Source organism: Podarcis filfolensis (assembly GCF_964270895.1).
Source record: "Podarcis filfolensis genome assembly, chromosome: 3".
In the NCBI taxonomy this organism is placed as follows: domain Eukaryota; kingdom Metazoa; phylum Chordata; class Lepidosauria; order Squamata; family Lacertidae; genus Podarcis; species Podarcis filfolensis.
The window spans coordinates 77,259,821-77,279,148 of record NC_139606.1 but is presented as its reverse complement, the minus strand read 5'-3'; the positions used below and the strand labels follow the sequence as shown (position 1 = coordinate 77,279,148).

At 43.1% G+C, this 19,328-nt stretch overlaps 2 protein-coding genes across 2 annotated transcripts in view; one reads left to right on the top strand and one right to left on the bottom strand.

Moving 5' to 3' along the window:
• The window catches only part of ACTN2 (actinin alpha 2), a 54,033-nt gene extending 47,436 nt beyond the window's left edge, over nt 1-6,597 (bottom strand). Inside the window, exon 1 of the mRNA XM_083606009.1 lies at nt 1,484-6,597. Within this exon, the coding sequence (XP_083462135.1) occupies nt 1,484-1,612 (129 nt within the window). The 5' untranslated portion in view covers nt 1,613-6,597. The remainder of the gene's footprint in view (nt 1-1,483) is intronic.
• A 125-nt stretch (nt 6,598-6,722) lies between these two features.
• HEATR1 (HEAT repeat containing 1) overlaps nt 6,723-19,328 on the top strand; it is a 37,245-nt gene continuing 24,639 nt past the window's right edge. Inside the window, exons 1-13 of the mRNA XM_083606143.1 lie at nt 6,723-6,845; nt 8,610-8,760; nt 10,167-10,383; nt 11,158-11,299; nt 12,644-12,745; nt 13,354-13,494; nt 14,115-14,326; nt 15,065-15,198; nt 15,623-15,731; nt 16,133-16,243; nt 17,102-17,219; nt 17,474-17,581; nt 19,019-19,114. Coding sequence (XP_083462269.1) covers nt 8,619-8,760; nt 10,167-10,383; nt 11,158-11,299; nt 12,644-12,745; nt 13,354-13,494; nt 14,115-14,326; nt 15,065-15,198; nt 15,623-15,731; nt 16,133-16,243; nt 17,102-17,219; nt 17,474-17,581; nt 19,019-19,114 — 1,632 coding nt within the window. The 5' untranslated portion in view covers nt 6,723-6,845; nt 8,610-8,618. The remainder of the gene's footprint in view (nt 6,846-8,609; nt 8,761-10,166; nt 10,384-11,157; nt 11,300-12,643; nt 12,746-13,353; nt 13,495-14,114; nt 14,327-15,064; nt 15,199-15,622; nt 15,732-16,132; nt 16,244-17,101; nt 17,220-17,473; nt 17,582-19,018; nt 19,115-19,328) is intronic.

Genomic DNA, 19,328 nt, shown 5'->3' with positions numbered 1-19,328 from the left:
TTTTCATGGGGTTTTTGCAGGAGAACTTCCTAGGGAAATTATAGTCAAGTGCGCTGTACAATAGATTACAAGGCTAGGACTGAAAGATGCCGGTTCAAATTTCAACTCAGCCATTGGGTGACTGTGGGCCAGTCACTATCTCACAGCCTAACCTACCTCACAGGATTGTTACGAGGATAAAAAGGGGCTGGTGAGAACCATGTGTTCTGTTTTGATCTCCTTGTATGAAAGAAAAGATATAAATTAAATTAAAAACAAACAAAACCCCCACTACATCAGCCTTCCCCAACCTGGTGTTGTCCAAATGTTTTGGACTACAACTCCCATCAGGTGCTAATGAGAGCTGTAGCCCAAAGCATTTGAAGGGTGTCAGGTTGGGAATGCCTGTAGAGTGGTACCTTGGGTTACAGACGCTTCAGGTTACAGACTCTGCTAACCCAAAAATAGTACCTCGGGTTAAGAACTTTGCTTCAGGATGAAAACAGAAATCGCATGGTGACAGCAGTGGGAGGCCCCATTAGCTAAAGTGGTACCTCAGGTTAAGAACAGTTTCTGGTTAAGAACAGACCTCCAGAATGAATTAAGTTCTTAACCCGAGGTACCACTCTACTACTTTTTACATTAAATATTTAACTGTGTTTAAAAAGTCTCTTTTGTTCTATTTGGTTGGGATCCAACTCATGAGTTTCATCAGTGGAAGCCTGCACAAAGAATTCTGGTTGTACAATGGAACTTTCCTCCTTTTCTCCTCCTGTGTGCCCCCTGAAACTGGCTTGGGGACAGGGAGGGACCACAAACCCCTCCCCAAACAGCACACACTCTGGGCGTGGGGGGGGGGCGAATCATTCCATCAGGCAAGCCAAAATGCTTGCCCTGGTGGAACTATCACCTTAGCGTGACATTGAATTCCTCCCTTTATTTCATTTCATTTAAACAATGCTACAGTAGGCATTCTCAAGTTTGTGATTTTGCTGTTATCGCCACCAATTGTAGCTTCCCTCCCACAGCAAATTGTTCTCCAGGCACCATCCACAGTGCCAAACCTGAGCACCCCTTCCTCACAGCTGCCATTTAAAAGAACACCATGGAATAGAATAATATAATCAAAGTGTAGAGTTGGAAGGGACCACAAGGATCATCTAGTCCAACCCCCTGCAACGCAGGAATCTTTTGCCCAACATGGGGCTCGAACCCACAACCCGGAGATTAAGAGTCTCATGCTCTACCAATTGAGCTATTCCTCATCACACATTGAACAGAACATGCACAAAAGTGTACAGGCTCCTTGAGCAAGTGAAGATGAAACTTCACCCATTTGGTGTCTCTGGGGACCAGTTTACATTTCTCCGTTTAACCTACCTCACAGGGTTGTTGTGAGTATATAATTGGGAAGGGGAAGAGTCATGTACACCACCCTTAGTTCCTTGGAAGAAAGATGGGATATACTGTAAATCCAGTGAACAAGTAAAGAATCTTTCCTGACCTTTCTTTGCTGTTTCTCCCATGCGGGGTCCAGGAGCAGGTCCCTGTCCCATTCTTCCTCTTGGTTCATATACTCGTCCTCTTCATACTCATAGTTATAATGTATGCTAGTGTCTATTTGGGTTGTCATGTTGTTTTAAGAATCAGATGGCTTTTCACACCTGCAGAGGTTTCTTGGCTCTTAATAATTAGTTCTCAAAAATAAATTGATCTTGCAGGCAGGCAGGCAGGCAGGCAATTCTGTCTTCTTTTATTTTCTTTCTTCTGCAGGAAAGTCTTGCTGGTGTGTGAGAGAGGGAAGTTTTCAGGTTGCAGGTTAAGAGCTTGCCTTCACTTTCTTCCTGTCTTTCTTTCTGCCCCTGGACTGCTACTGTGATTCTCCGAAAGGAAGCCTGGCTCCTGCCGAAGGCTGATTCCGATTCTGCCTCTTATCCCCTTGCCTTGTCACGTGTCTCTGCACTGCCTCCCACATCCATCCCCCTCCCCTTTTTCCCCAAGTCCCTCCTTTGATGCTCGCAAGCCGGATTTCAACAGGCTGAACAACCCACCCCGCCTGCCTTAAAAAGTGGATAAAATAGACCTGTGTATTTTCAATCTTAGAAAAAGGACGCTAGGCCTGCCATGCCCTATTGTCCTTTTTCTAAGGAACGTCAGGAGAGAGAGTTGCAAGAGGAAAGAGGATGCTTTAGAGATAAAGTCTCTGAACCTCTGGGGTTTCTCCACTCAACAGCGCTGGATTTAGGAAGGCAGTTCCCCTTGGATTCAAGCAGAACATGGCTTTTGCTCCTTGGCTTCTCAGCCTGCTTTCTTGGTTTTACCTTCTAGTTCACACACCTCAACTCTGGCCTTTGTCTTTCTAACAGACAGTTGAGAGAGGGGTGCCACCCATTTGTTTTCTAGCACAGAACCACTTCCTTAGTTACCTTAATGACTCATACATAGGCTGTTACAAAGAAACTTGCCTGGCTATTCCAGCAATCAAATCCTTGTCGGATCCAGGCATACAGCCTATTGCCCACTCCCCAAATTCACAGCAATACAGATGCTAAGTATTAGGAAAAGGCTTAGTTGGAAAATATGGGAAGTTGAAAAAACAACACGCCTCTACAATGAAATTAGATTGGTCCATAATTAGTAATGTATTTTGAAATGTTAATTTCTACATAGAAAAGCTTGGAAATAAACATGTGATTTGTACCAAAAAAAAAACCACATGGGGGAATTATTCACAGGTGACCAACACCCTAAATTGTAAACATACTCTTTGAAATAATCATTTTTATGCAAGCACATTTAGCATTGCTGCCTTATTCTGGCAGTCTTATTAAATTTTAAAAAGGTTACCCCAAAATGATCTGTGAATCAATCTTTCTCCCTGTCTGTTAAGGCACTAGAACTGAAGAAACACCATCCAGGCTTACAATGTAATACACACGGTGACAGGTGGAAAACTACAAATAGTGCTGGCATAAGGTTGGAAAAAATGGTGCGACACATCCAGGATTTTAAAAATGGTTCTACAAAGGGAATGCAAGGGGAGGGAGTGTGGAGCAGAGAGGGAGAGAAAGGGAGGGCAGGACGGGGTTTAGAATAACCTATTACAAGCTTTCAGACAGTCATGTGTACTCAGCTGCATTTCTGTTTCACGTTAGCTCGTGAAATTTCCAGAATAAGCAGCAAAGGGCAAAAAAACTGGATTTCTAGTGCCAGTCTGAAGTCTAAAATATATACAGTAGTTAGTAAAATCTCTCCCCCCCCCCCCGCAGTGCTTTCACTATTTTGAAATATGTGCCACACTCTTCAACACTGCTTTAGACTCAATCTCTATAGTACAAATTTAGCAGACTGGATGGTTGCTGACTCCATCCCATTGACATCCCTACTGAACCCATCCTGCCCAAGGCTGCTCAACCCCACCTAGACTTCACACTACCTGTTCCAAAGGATGCTGTGCCCTTACCTGGCATCTTTATCAGAAGCACCAGCTGGCCACAAAAGGGTTCTCGCCCTCAGCCCTGGTATCCTTGTCCAGAAGAGGGGTTGGCTCAAGACAGCAGCCAGGAATCTTGAAGCCAACCATGATGCTGACATGAATCACAATCTGCTTCAGTATTTTAACTTCCTGTGTGTTTTAACGTATTGTAATTGTAGTTATTGCCTTATTTTACAGTTTTATCTTTTTGTAAAGTGATGGCTATAATTTTCATGAAATATAAATAAATAAATGTCCCCCTACCCCTAGGAAAACAAGCTGGTTAGGCCTCATCTTGATCTAAAACAAGGGTGAGGAACTTTTATCTTTCCCCCATCCTGACAGACCCGCTTTGAGAGGTCGGCAGAACCATCCAAGCAGAACTGAACGATCTGCACTTTAGCTGGACTTAGATGTCCCTCAGGGTCCCTTCCCACTCTATAATTCTGTGATTCTATTAGTTCCAGCCTGCTTTCTGCAGTCACATCTCTACCTGCCCCACAGCTTACAATAAATAAGTCGTCAGGTGTGTGTGGTTCGGGGAAACGGCTCCACAGGCCAAATGAGGAGGTGTGGTGTGCCAAGTTTGGCCCAAGGACTATAGGTTCCCAACCCCTGATCTAGTGAGTCCAATCAGGGCCTAGTCAGTCTGAGAAGTTGATGCCAGTAAATTACACCACCATTTGACCATGTGGCCAAAACTGGAATCAATTTGTTGGCTTTGTTTATAGCAATCTCTCATTTAAATACAGTAAATTCAAATAATTTCTGCAAGATAGTATCCCAAAGGTTGTTCACTGAGGACTGTATTCAGCTAAATAATGGTGCCAAGTGGGAAGACTTCTACTTACCCAATGGGACTTTCTCCCCTCCTTGAGTCATCCTCAGTTCTGCTTCAGAGGATAGGGAGAACCCCTAGAGCAGATTTAAGGGACACAGGCCAGGAGGAGAGGGGCAGGATGTTTCACTGCGCAAGGAGAAAATGGAACTTTGCACTATGTTGAATTCAACCCTGAGGCATTTTTGGGGCTTACTTTCCAATGCAGCCCCACATGTGCTCAAAGGAGGGACCCTTGAGGACTGGGAGCCCCTCTGAAATAATATTCACTGTATCACTGGGATGCAGCTAGAAGGGGAAATCTGTAGAGGTAGAAAACAGATCTGACCCACAGGCGCCTAGATTCGCCAGCGGGAGAATTTAGCAGTTAAAAACACTTTCAGGATTAACTGGTAGTATAGCATGGAATATATGTTGTTAAACCCAGTGCTTTTTTTCTGGGGACGACGACGCAGCGATGCACATACCCCTAAACATTTTGTGAATCTAAGTTTGGCCTCATTGAGGGGCAGTATTTCAATGTGAGTAGGAAAATGAGAGGACCCCTAAACATTTTTTTTGGGGGGGAGCACTGGTTAAACCTTTTTGCATATCCCATTTAGTCTATCTTAAAAACACTTGCCCCTCTCTGCCTGCCTCTCTAGTAATGAACAGACCACACACAACAGTATTTTTAGGAGCACCAGTGAAGTGGTCTGTGATCCTAGGATTCTGTATCCTAGGATTTGGAGAGGAACCACAGCTCAGTGGCAGAGTACATGCTTTGCATACAGGTTTAATCCGTGCTATCTCTAGTTAAAAGGAGTAAGCGTCTGGTAATGAGAAAATATATCTGCCTGAAATGGTAGCTGCTGCCAGTCAGAGTGGGCCATAATGAACTAAAGGGAAAAAATTTGGCACAGGGCAGTTTCTTATGTTTCCATTATCATTAGCAATGTTGCAGAGAATGCTGGAATGTCACTCATGGACACATGATACAACCACTTAATGTGGCCAGAATGATGTGGGCTCGTCTCCTTGTCTTCTGTGCATTGCAGTATCCTGCCTTCCATTACACCTTCATTCTGGTGAAATCCTCACCTAGGAATCTCTGCTCTCTCATTTATCACGTTTTCCTATTATCCAGCGCCCGCCGTTCCCTTCATCTAGAATTTCTTCACTGAACACAGAAAATGTGTCACCTCTGTCTCTTAAATTTACAAGCCATGCATTTTCACAGTAAATTGCATTTAAAATGATCAGGCTGCAGCCTTGTTCTATTCAGAAAAAGATGCACAATAATATAGATGTGTTGTTAGGAAGAGTGTTGATGTGCTGTGTTGTTGGCGTCACAGCATGCAAAATGATTTATGGGGTAATCCCAAGGTTAAAACAAGTGGGAGGCACAGTGTGAATTACCCTCTAAATCATCGCAGCAATACAAGCCAACATCTGTGCCTGGGGATTCAATGCTTCTCATTCTTCCTGTGAAAGATGGCACATAAGTTTAATTTGTATTTTAATAATGCCTCCTTCCTTGCAGTACTGTGCAAACATAAGATCCAATCCTTCCCTAGGTGGGTTGAGTGAATGTGATGGAAGAATCTCCGTAAGGTGTAAAGAGCCCTTTTTCCTTCTCTCCCCCAGTTCAAGCATGCATGAGTTCACATGGGAAATGGGAGGCATCTGATTCCCATATCCATCCCCCCTTATTCCACTTGGTTAGGGAGCACATGCCGAGTGCGAGAGATTGGGTGTGGATGCAAGAAGTGTGCATAGGACTGCCATTTTCTATAATTGCCTAATGAAGTGACCTGCATGTGTGCTCATGGCAGGGAGGAGAGCAAGTAGCTGTTATGAGGATCTCTCTCTGTGAGTGGAGAAAACCAAATTGCGCAGTTTTCCTGTTTCTTTGAGTTTAATCTGGCAATCCTGCAACCCTATGGGTTTTTACTAAACTATGTCCTACAGTTCAGTGGAGCTTATTCCCTAGTTCAGAGATGGCTAGTCCCTTGTTCCGGGGCCTAATCCTTCCTCTCAAGTAGTTTTTTCTCCCTTCCTCAAAAACCCCCCACCCTTTTTTGGCAGCAAAAAGAATAAAAAGGACAGTAGGCAAAGCACGGAGGTGGGCTGAGCCCAGCAACTCTGATAGGTTTTACCGACTGAAGCAAATGAGATGTTTCAAACACACAAAGTTCCTCTAACAAATGAAAACGCTATACCAATGTTGTCTTTCAGATTTCACGTTAACTATGGATAATAAATAAATAAACAAGCGGAGTCCCCAAACAAAACTGAATTCATTGCGCATCTCCTTGATTAATTGCTCCCTTCTCAGCAGCGTCAGTCGGCCACGTGGCGGCCGGAGGCCTCGCGGGGGCAGCAGAGAGCAAAGACGGGGGTGGGAGGAAGGGAAAGACGCCGGCTCCGTTACCCTTGCCATTACCCTCTAACGACGGAAGCGGAAGCACGCGTCTCCGCTCTCGCTTCCGGGTCATAGGTGAAACACCTGGTGGACCTTCCCACGTGGAGGGAAAAGAAAAAGAAGCACCGTGGGAACCGGCAGAGCCCCAGGTTAGTCCTTTCCGCTCGAGATCTCGCCTTCTCTCAGCGCGAAGCTCTGTCGGAACAGGCAGCGGCTTCAGATACTGTGAAGAGTTAAGCTCCTGTCTTCCCGGGTCTCCCATTGCCTTTCGAGGCTCAGCTGCTCGTGCAGCTCTGCAACATTGGATCAGTCGCTGAAGAGTTACGACTGAGTCTTGATTCATTATATTAACTGCAGGCCCACTTTCATTATTGACTATGGAATATTTGTCATTTATTTGCATTTTGCTGTGCTCTTAGTATCTGCCATTTTTCACGGCCAGTTTTTTCTTTGCAGTCCATCTTTCTCGAGAGCTTTCAAGAAGGTTCTTTGTCAAGCCCCAACTCTGGCTTCATAGCATAGGAAGAAGGTGTTGGGGAGAAGGATGCAATACATATAGACAGTGAGCATGCCCTTTTAATGGTTATAGGTCATGTAAGGGACATGGGTGGCGCTATGGTCTAAACCACTGAAGCCTCTTGGGCTTGCTGATCAGAAGGTCAGTGGTTCAAATCACCGCGATGGGGTGAGCTCCTGTTGCTCTGTCCCAGCTGCTGCCAAGCTAGCAGTTCAAAAGCACGCCAGTGCAAGTAGATAAGTAGGTACTGCTGCGGCGGGAAGATAAATGGCGTTTCTGTGCGCTCTGGTTTCCGTCACGGTGTTCTGTTGCACAAGAAGCGGTTTAGTCATGCTGGCCGCATGACCCAGAAAGCTGTCTATGGACAAACGCCGGCTCCCTCAGCCTGAAAGCGAGATGAGCGCTGCAACCCCAGAGTTGCCTTTGACTGGACTTAACCGTCCAGGGGTCCTTTACCTTATAGGTCCTGTACAGAGTGTAGCTGACGGTTGTAGGTCTAGAAAGGTGTGAACACCGCAGATTGTGGCGGAAAGCATAGCCTGGTCCTATGCTTGTTTAACCTGAATTAAGAGCTGAATTAAGGTTCAGGAAGGTGGTGTTCAATAGGGCTTGATTCCATGTAAGTGCGGGATGGCCAGGTTCACAAACACAATTCGTGTGTGACTACCCATCAAGTGATGTTTCCTTGCTCAGGGAGAAAGCTAGACCTGTAAGCTGTCCCCATTTTAAAGTATTGTACAGTAATTATGTTCCTCTATGGCTTTCCCCCCGTGATTACAATCTCATGTGCATTAACCGATGAACATGAACATGTATATATGAGTTCATACTTAGTGGCAATGTGCATGGAAATAAGGATAGAGAATCTCTTGTTGGGAGGCCTCGTGCCATCAGCTGTAGCCAGCATGGCTGATGATCAGGGATGATGGGCACTGTAGTCCAAGCAACATCAGAAGGGCCACAATTTCCATGTACCTGGTTTAGCTAACCTTGACCATTATCTCAGTAATATTTGCAATAATGCTGCAAGGTAAGTTGGAAGTGCCTTTATTACAAATATGGAAACAGGGTGAGGTGACTGAAATGGAGAGTTAGTGTCCTCCTGAAATCACCCAGTGAGTTAATGACTGAGTCAAGGTTTGAATACTTTGACAACTTCAATTCATGACAGGTGTTCTTAACTTCATTGTTGTTGTTTTGCAGGCTCCTATGCCCTTCTGTAGCTAGCTATTAATGTAGATTTCATGGTGGCTTTTAGCATCAGCCAAAATTGGTGCAACCTACTTATGATTTTGCTAATAGGCAAATTGGTACAAAACTAGAGATTCTTTTGATAGATTCTGGTTTATCTAATAGTTCCTAGATCTGTTAAAACCTTTGATTTCCCTCCCCACAGGGTTAAAAAATGACATCCCTCGCTCACCAGCTGAAGCGCCTTGCGCTCCCTCAGAATGACCCCAGTCTCTTGTCTCGAAGTGAAGTAGCATCACTACTGTTTGACTGTAAGGAAGCTGCCAATATTGACAGGGACACATTTTTTGCAATAGGTAAGTGAGGGGCTTAAGAACACAGTCTTGTATGATGCCTGAGGGGTCAATATATTTGGCTGGCCTATGCAACCAGCCAAAATTTGTGGTTACTGCTAACTGTCTTCACTTACGGAGGAAGAAGATATTGTCTCTCATGCTGGCTTAAGTTTTGGAGTTATCAGAAACACGGGTCAGGCATCGTTTCTTCAAAATAGAGCATGAAATCAGAAATTCACCTTTCAGTTTGGACTCAGTGAAAGGCCATATGTCTGCTCAGTGCAGAATATGCTCACCACTGGTGAATGCATTTGTGGACTCTGAACAAGGTTTATTGTCAATTTACCATAAAGGGTCATCTGTTTTCTGCTGCTCCAAATGAAGTAAGATTGTTTTGGTGAATTTCATATTCAACTCAGGATTATAAACAGGAATTTCTTTACCTTTAACCTTGGCTGATAATTCATAAACAGTTCATAAACTGTTGTGTAGAAAGGGTGAATTCTCCTAGCTCTTTCTTGCTCAAAAGTATGTTGCCTGAGAAAAATAAAACCTTGCAATTGTGAGAAGAAAATTAACATTATTTCGATAGCTGTTTAATTCAGGTTGTATGTTTAATAACAAATTAGGGGCATTCTGTATTACACTTCTGTTATATCTGACACTCCTGCCAATCTAGCAGTTTGAAAGGACGTCAAAGTGCAAGTAGTTAAATAGGTACCACTCCGGCGGGAGGGTAAACGGCATTTCCATGCACTGCCCTGGTTCGCCAGAAGTGGCTTAGTCATGCAGGAAACATGACCCAGAAGCTGTATGCCGGCTCCCTCAGCAAGTAAAGCGAGATGAGCGCTGCAACCCCAGAGTCGGCCACGACTGGACCTAATGGTCAGGGGTCCCTTTACCTTTATATCTGACACAATAGTGAAAGCCCATCCCCAGCACCTCCCCCCCATATAAGCAACAGCCTTAAGGTCCTTGCTACTTGCAGCCAGTATTGTTACCCATTTTTGCACTGTTTAAGGAGAAACCTACAAGAAACTAGTGTTGCATAAATCTTGTGAGAGATTGCATTTTAGTTGGTTCTGGGGTGATTAAAAGAACAATGTCATGTAGTAGAAACCAAGTTCACTTATAAAGAAGAATGTAAATATAATAAATTCAATTGTGTTGTTTGTACCTTGAGCCTGTGCAGATATCAGTAAATTGCTCCATGGCTCTACAGTGCATCTGCGTGGAGAAAGTAACACCTGGTTTATGATTCTGGCCAATGTGAATTAGCAGCTGTATGTGTGGATTTGCTGGATCAAGCATTATTTGCCCCATGTGGCTTCATCACCAGGGATCCTCTGCATAGAATGATTTGTCACTGACTGGACAGGCTCATAAAACTGTGTGATGTACTGAAAATATTCCAATATCTTTCCTAGGGTGCACTGGGCTAGATGAGCTGATGGGGATTGATCCTTCCTTTGAGATTTTTCAGCCGACACTTTTCAGTCAAAAGTCCAAAGGTTTGGAACGCAGTGTCCAAACAAAGGCAGTAAACCAGCAGCTGGATGAAAATATTTCATTGTTCCTGATTCACTTGTCTCCTTATTTCATGCTCAAACCAGCGCAGAAGTGCCTGGAGTGGCTGATTCACAGGTAATCCATTCATGCACCTCTAAACCTTGATTGTAGTAAACTGCCCACATCTTCGGGACAGTTACAACAAGCGTTGTCCCAAGAGGGCAATATTCCAGGGCAATTCAGGGAACAGAGGTTATAGCATTAGTCGAGATATGTAATCAACTTTCACTTTATATTGTGTGAGGCTGGATCTTGTGGTCTGCAGTTTGCAAATCAGTCTCAAGCACTGCCCCATGCTAGACGGGCAATACTGTGACCGGTAAGAGCTATTGTGAAGTAAATGTATTTCACACAGAAACTCCTGGTATGTCCCACAGAGCAACTTACGGTCTTCAAACAAAAACATCTTGAAGGTCCCAGGCCACAGAGAGGTTAGGCTGGCCTCAACCAGAGCCAGGGCTTTTTCGGCTGTGGCTCCGATCTGGTGGAACGCTCTGTCACAAGAGACTAGGGCCCTGCAGTACTTGACACCTTTCTGCAGGGCCTGCAAGACAGAGCTGTTCCACCAGGCCTTTGGCTAGGGCACAGCCTGACTCCCTCCTCTGGCAATCTTCACAGAACTCTAGCCCAATGCCTGCCATCAATTTGATTTGAATTAATTTTATAATGAAATGATTTTAGACTGTTGTATTATTTTATTGTTGTTAGCCGCCCTGAACCCAGCTTCGGCTGGGGAGGGTGGTATATAAATAAAATTTATTATTATTATTATTATTATTATTATTATTATTATTATTATTATTAAACTCCTATGTCTAATCATGTGGTTGTGTTATGTCTGTTTGTTAGGTTCCATATTCATCTGTACAACCAGGACAGTTTGATTGGCTGTGTATTGCCCTATCATGAGACGAAGTTGTTTGTGCGAGTTATCCAGCTTCTGAAAATTAGTGACCCAACTCAAAGGTGGCATTGGCTGTATCCGATTCAGGTGAAGTAGCAAAAGATGAATATAGGTTGTTGTATTTCTAATACTGTTACAGTAGAACCTCTACTCATGACCACAATCCGTTCCGGAGGCCCATCCTTATGGCGAAACGGGTCGCTGGGAGAGGCGCCATTGTGCACAGGTGGCAATTGCCCACTTCTGCGCAGGCACAAATGGCAATCGCCGCTCCAGCGCAAACCCGTCGATTACTTCCAGGTTTGCCATGGTTGCAACTTGGAACGTCCGCGAGTGGAGGCAGTTGTAAGTAGAGATTCTACTGTATTATCCCTGGTTGTCTGCAGCATACCCTCATCAGTGGTTTTAACACTTCATGGGGAGCTCATACCTTTGTGTATCTGCCTTCTTCGCATGTTGGCTGTGGGCCTGGTCAGAGTCGGCTTACTAAATTGAATGGCTTGCTTTTTTGGCCCCATACTTACAGTTGCCTTTCGACTATGTTCATTTTTCTCTGTATGCCAGGGACTGGAAAGCTGTGGCCCTTCAGATATTATTGGACTCCAAATCCCATCAAGCCTAGTCAGCATGGGCAATGGACGAAATATGACATCTGATGTCCCAAGCCAGCATGTTTGGTGGTCTGGGATTATGGGAGTTGTAGTCCAACAACACCCCTAGCACCACATATGTCTCTGCTGTATACTTTCACTGCTTTTTAAGTTTTGCTTTTTCCATATTGCTGACTATACCTTTCAATACATTAAACAGAATAAACCAGGATTTTTATTACGCCTGTTCAGTCTTCCACTGATTTACTTATTTGTCACTAGCAACACAATTTCATGTATGTCTACTGGGAAGTGTAGACTGCAGTCTTGTTCAAAATTATTTGAAAATCCTATTGAATTGCATGGAGTAAACATTGTATTAATTTATAATACATTTCCCCATCTTTCCTCCAAGGAGCACAGAACAGCTTACATAATCACTCACCTCCCCCCCCCATTTTTTTAATTACCACAACAAACTTTGGTGGTAGTTTAGAATGAAAGTGATTGGTCCAGCAACACTGCCGAGACTTCCCTGATGCGTAGCCGCCCAGAGTGGCTGGGGCAGTCCAGTCAAATGAGTGGCATATAAATAATAAAATTATTATTATAGGTTTAACCACATGGCTGCACACATATAACTAGTGGCATGTTCACAAATACCATGGGCATCAGTGGTACATAGATTCATGTAACTAGATACAGAATTATTCTCTATGATGTAGAGTGCCTTGAATTTATGATAATGGGAACTACTTATTTTCAATATTTTCTGTCTGAATTTTAATTAACAATTTTTTGTCTTTCTCTTCTGATCCTTTCTTTTTTGCCTCAATTGCAGAAACCAGGAGTCCCTCTTGCGAGGGGAACTTTGATCACACACTGCTACAAAGACCTGGGTTTCATGGATTTCATATGCAGTCTAGTGACAAAATCTTTAAAGGTTGGTGAACTGTTCCAGGGTAGTGTCAATTTGATGTTCTCCACATTTGTTTAAATACCACTTCAGTGAAACACTGAAAGGATAGGAAAATTGTTTAGAAATTCTAAATAGCAGTTATTGTGTTGCAGCCCACTTATGCTGGGCAGACCTGAACAATGGCTGTGTTTACCAAATATCACACTATAAAATTATTGGATCAATTTAGCTGATCCTTCATGATTTATTTATTTTTCTTCCAATGAAGGATATTTCCCTGGCAAATGCATTCTTTTAAATAGGGGTTTAGCATTCCTCAATGGGAAATAACTATTATCTTGTTAGGCAGTTGGAATTTCCTGGGGTCCATTTGCATGCTTATCAACTGGTGATCTGGTATATGTGCTTGAGGGTGGTGAGCTTCTCCCTGTTTGGAAGGAATCCCAGGGGTCATCTAGTCCACCCCCGGCAATGCCGGAATGTTGGCTAAAACATGTGTGACTTGTACAGGATCTCTGGTAAGTACGTGAGCTAGCCCAACCTTTCTCAATACGGTATGGAAAGCAAATGAAATGTTGTTTTTGCCTTTGTTTTATCATTATCCTAAATACACTTCTCGCTTCTCTCTCTAGGCCTTTTCACTATATCCAGGGAACTTATCACAACTGAGAGTCCTGTTTACTTTTTATGCCTCTACAATTGTGTCTGCTCTTGGGGCAGCAGCAAGTATAACAGACTCTCTAGTTTCCAAGCTGCTTCCTTATATCCAAAAGGTACAGTTTTCCAGAAGTGATTAATTTTGCTCTTTCAATTTACAGTTTTGGTTTGTGGGCATATATTTTCCAGTAGATAAACAGAGACTTCCTTTTTTTAACTAGCCGCATGTGGAATGTTGGCTTTGAAGGGAAAGCCTATTGATGATATCATGGTTTCCAGATGCACCAGCATTATATGAAAATGATACTTAATGATTCTCAGTCTCTCACGTTCTCTCAGCTGTTACTTTTTCCACGTGTATTTGAATTGTACAGTATTATATATTGTGGTGGGTGTGTTGTTATCACCTGAGAGCACAAGGCTGTTTATAATCCTCATCCCTGGCATTTCCAGGTCACCAATGGGACTTCAGTGTTAAATCAAGTTCAGTGCTGTAGCCCCTGGTAGTGAGAAATTTTACTGTATTTATTGGCAATAGCCCAGTTCGGGGATTGCTTTTCAGAAGCAGGAGCTGCCTTGTTTGCGAAGTGGATATTATTTAATTTATGGAGTAAGGCATTAAAGTTTTTGTAGATGTCAGTCTTCTAAAATACTTTGTTAAATACTCCTCCCAAAGACCTGCCCCATTTCTCTGTCAAATTGTCAAAAATATTTTGGATCGTTTTTCTCACCCTAGGGTTTGAAGTCGACATTGGTGGATTACAGAGCAGCAACCTACATGATCATAAGCCAGTTGGCTGTGAAGATGACAATGGAAGTGTCTCTGGTTCGTTCCTTGGCGTTGCAAATCAGCAAGACTTTGACCAAAACGCCCTCTCTTATCAAAGAGGGTTTAGGCTGCCTCATCATCCTGCTACAGAGTCAGAAGGAGGAAGGGCTTGGGAAAAAGTAAGTTGTGCTCTCTGTTTCCAGGAGGCCCCAACATACAAGATGCACTGATCAAGTAGTTAAGAGGAGTGGCTAGAATAGCATTGCCCAGCTGGTAAGCAAAGTTGTAAGAATTGGCAAGAGCAGGACAGTAAAGTGGGGCTGCCTACCAGCAGGCGGCCAGGCTGCTTGCATGCTGTTGCGTATTTAATAATAATAAATTTTATTTATATCCCGCCCTCCCCAGCGAAAGCCGGGCTCAGAGCGGCTAACATCAAAAATCAGACAATCTATTAAAATACATCCTCAAATCAGATCAGGATCAGAATAAAATGCAATCGGATGGCAACCCGCAGATTAGGGTTGGGGACCTTAAATGCTCACCAGGCCCAACTGTTTGTGCTGAACTTATATGGGCCTGTGAGAAAAAATTGGGAGGCCACTTTCATGCAATTTCATATGAAAGGGGAGAGGGAGTCAGACTGACTCCAGACTGACTGACTCCAGGATTTTGCAAAGTAGCGGCAACTGCAAGCTGATCGGAGCAATCCAGTTTAACTGCTTGGCCTGAGTGAATGCTTCCTACCATGTGCAGAAGAACAGGAGCAGTTAATTTCCTGGCTCATCGAAGATAACCAGCTGCCCTGAGTCGACAGCTTAGTCACCTTAATAACAAATGACTAACAGATGAAACCTCTTCAAACTGTTAAGAGCGCACACATGTTTATGGTTGCTTTTGGTGTTTTCTTTTTTGTGCAGGCCGTTTACCTATATGTGTAATGTTCCCAATGTGATTGCCATCCTTCATGAAATTTCAGCAGCTCACGACGTCGGTCCAATTTTGCATTACCTATTGCCACACCTAGTTCAATCGGTTATTTATGGAAAAACAGGTATGTCACTGGATTCCTGGCGGTTGCTTTTGTAAATGAGATCTAGGAGCTCAGGTGTTTGATTTCTCCTTAGAAGCATAATTATTTTGGGGTCAGCCAGCCTCACAGTGATGGCCAAACTAGGCCCTCCAGCTGTTTTGGGACTACAATTCCCATCATCCCTGACCGCTGGTCCTGTTAGCTAGGTATGATGGGAGTTGTAGTCCCAAAAAAGCTGGAGGGCCAAATTTGGCCATCACTGCGAAACAGGGTATTTCTTACAGGGGCATGGAACCAACATAGGACAGAAAATACTACATTCTGCTGTACTGCAGAATTTTATTTGTGCTCCAGTACAGTTTAAACATAGGGAACTTTTCAATGTAAATGTATTTCTTTCTTTAAAAAATAGTTACAATGTATTTATCCTATCTACCTTTTTCAGAAATGGAAGAGAAATCTGACTTGGTTGGTTATGAAACCTCCATAAAACATCTAGAAGCTATAGTTACAAGTATACCTTTAGAAAAAGATTTGGATCGTTTATTGGCCTGGTAAGCTAGCCTCTCCTATTGAGTGAGTTTATTTCTTGTCCTTGGTGATCTGGAGAGCATCAGGTAGATTTTGACTCATTTTCATCTTGCAATGTGACATTCTAGAATATATCGGTTGCCTGTTCTAGACACAAGCAGAGATCCATAACTTGGAAAATGAAAACATCCATATTTTAAGTTCCATTGCATTTATGTGAATAAAAATAACTGTATAATGCATTCAGGTTTGGCACTGAGAGAGAAAAGTCCTATGCATGTAGGCTTGCTATTAAAACAAAGAAGCTCACAAGGGAAATAAAATCTAATTACTAGCTTTTGAAATGAATTGAGAACTGTCAAAATGTAAATGGCTTGTTATATTTCTGTAAGGTGATAATTTATTCATTTTCTTACCGCTTCAGTAAATTTCTGGAAGGGTATATCTCGTATGGTGTAGAGAGTGACTCTGATCCTGGCAAAATGGCTGAGATGAATAAGCAGCTGCTTCCTCTAATCAGGCTTTTTGAAAGAAAGTAAGTGGAGAGAGATGTGTTACCTGTTAAAATCAATGTCTGTTGTCAGTATTCTGGGGTCATAGGGCAGTGAAGGTCAATGTGCTCCCCTCCAGACGTTCTTGGACTTTACAACTCCTATCATCCCTAGCCAGTGTGGCTAAAAGTCAGGGATGATTGGTCCAACATCTGGAGGGGGCACCAGACTGGTTGCTGCTGTCATGGGGCATGGAAAGTATACATGAGCCTTGAGTTTGTAACCTAAATGTGTAGGTACTTTACATTTTATGCCCTTGTGCACTCTTCCAAATGTTAGGGGGAGGTTCATTGCCCCAAATCTCCTCAAGAGGAAGGTTTTAGCTACCCTGTGCATAAGGCTTCAAGGTGGATGCAAAACAGTGTTCCTTTGGGAGAGGATTTAAAAGCCTGGGTGCAGCCACTGAGTACATTCTAATGCTCTAAAAGTATTAGGGACTTAATAGCTTGATAGCAGATTAGTTTCTGATTTACAGTAAGCATCTCTTCGGTGTTTTAGATGTATATAACTTATTGCCCTAAATTAAGTGTTTAATACAGGATAATATATGGTCTCCAATGCACTCATTCCATTAGCACAAGGATTTCACCCATACACACATCCCACAGCATTCCCCAATTTGCTTTGGGTGACTGGGGGAACCCCTGGAGCAGAGGAGAGGGAGAGGAAGTTCTGTTGGCAGCCAAAAGTCCTTACGCTGAGGGATCAAGTTTGTTGAATACTGCTCGGTGTCTTTATAATACCTTGAAAATAATTTTTACCTTCCCTGAAACTCAGGAGAATAGACTGCCCTAAAATGCTCTCTGGAAAACATTTTCTTCTTCTTCTTCTGCCTGTGGCAGATATTCTGCAACACTAGATTTGGTACTGGAGGAATATCTGAAAGATGTTAGAAATCAGAAGGAGCAGGATCTCTTCCACCAGTTTATTTCTCTTTCCATGAGTGGTGGTAAATACCAGGTAAGTCAAAGATCCTCGAGATTTCTTCTTTTTAAATGTGTTTCCGTACCAGCATTGTTATGGCATCTTATCAGTACTGATGAAATCAAGGCATTTTCAGAATTATTATGAATAATATATACATTGCTAACACAGTAACCACTCAATCCTTTGTATGTCTACACAGAAGTAGATCCCATTGAGTTCAGTGGGCCTTACTTGTTCTTAAGTGGGTACAGGATTGCAGCTCAAGTAATCTTAATTTGTATCTCTAGTTTCTAGAAGATTCCGATACGTCTCTGCTGCTTAGCCTGAATCATCCGCAGCCAGCGGTCAGAGTTCTGGCTGTTCAGCAATTGAAAGAAATCATTCAAGCATCAAAGGTTTGTTTGCCTTTTGGGTCCTCCCCCCCCCCCTTGTTACACTTTTAAAAATTAGGATGTGAACTGATTTAGCAAGCAGTGTGCCGGTGGCAACAGAAAAATGTACCTTTACAGTAACCAAAGGTAAATTCCCAGTATTTATATCTCATTGACTCTTCATTTTATCTGTTAACATTAAGGGACAGTCAAATCTCTGTTTTCTTCATGCCAGTAAAAAGGTGAAACTGGCTTAATTGGAGTGTCCATTTCACAAACAAAAGTGCTCTATTCCTTCACAGAAGGGACTATGATGCAAGGGGAGCTTGAGGAAATTCATAGAATCATAGAATTGTAGATGACCTGAAGGGTCATCTAGTCCAACCCCCTGCAGTGCAGGAATCTCCATGACAGATGGCCATCCAACCTCTGCTTAAAAACCTCCAGTTCTGTGGGAGGCAATTTTCACTGATCTCTTTCTCCTGAAGCCACCTGTGCACCTGTCCTAGTGCTCCATATGGTTCCCCAACCCCTGAAGCAAATCTTCATGGCACTGCATTAGGAAGGAGGGGTCATTGACATTCATTCTCCCATCCTACCTTCCTCTTCTGAGGGCAAGCCTGGATCCAACCCATCATTGTCAACAACTACTGGGACGGGTGATTAGAACATAAGAAGCTGCTTTATGCTGTGTCAGACTATTGGTCCATCCAGCTCAGTATTGTCTATGCTGACCAGAAACAGCCCTCCCAGGTTTCAGGCAGCATCTTCTGAAGACATACCTGGAGATTTCAGGGATTGAACCTGCATGTTTGCAACCCACACTTCGGGTTGCGATTCGGCGCTTATGCGCAAAGCATGATTTAGTGCTTCTGCGCATGCGCGACCGCCGAAACCCCAAAGTATCTGGTTCCGGTACTTCCGTGTTTCAGCGGTCCGTAACCTGAAAAAACACAACCTGAAGCAGTTGTAACCCAAGGTATGACTGTATAGCTCTTCCCCGATCAGACTTCTTCCTTCTTGTGTTATTGTTTTACAACATGCAAGCCACTTCCTAATTTAGCCTCTGAACATGAGCAGTCAACTGTTCTCTCACCACTCCTCCTGGGCCTAGTATTTTGGAGAGGAGTTTCTACTATGCTTCACTCTTTCCAATTATTGTGTGTTGAGCATGATGTACAGTCAATGCTGTGAGGCTGATCATGGGAATACAGAAAAGCCTTCGGCTAATTATAGTTTGTGATTATGTCATTAGACACAGTCTGTTGCCATATGAATTCTACAACTGTGATTCTATAGACCATCTGTCTTGCAGTAATGTGTCATAAGTAATGTGTAATTATCTAAATAATATTGTGTCTGCTTCTGAACTGGAATTGGCGTTTTACTAAAAGTATTAGTCCATGTCTTTTGAATGTAATTGAATTGTATGATGATTTCTCGCCCTTCCTCTCTTTTCAGGAAGGCTTTGACGACTCCTTTATAGAAGAAGCAATTTTAGCACGACTTAAGGATGATAATCTAGATGTGATTATGTCATCTCTTGGTACATTGGAGGTAGGCCTTCATCTCTTCAAGGGCCCAGAAATTCTTGGTATTTATTATCATTTGTGATTGCCTGACTTACGATGGCATGCGTTTCTGGAAAAGCATTCTTTTTTCGGTATCGGCCATGCAGTAAGATAAATATCATACTAAAGTATGTTTGATAGTTCTCAGTTTCATCGCTTATTCTTAGGTTGCAGTCCTATCACAATGCATTTGAGAGCAA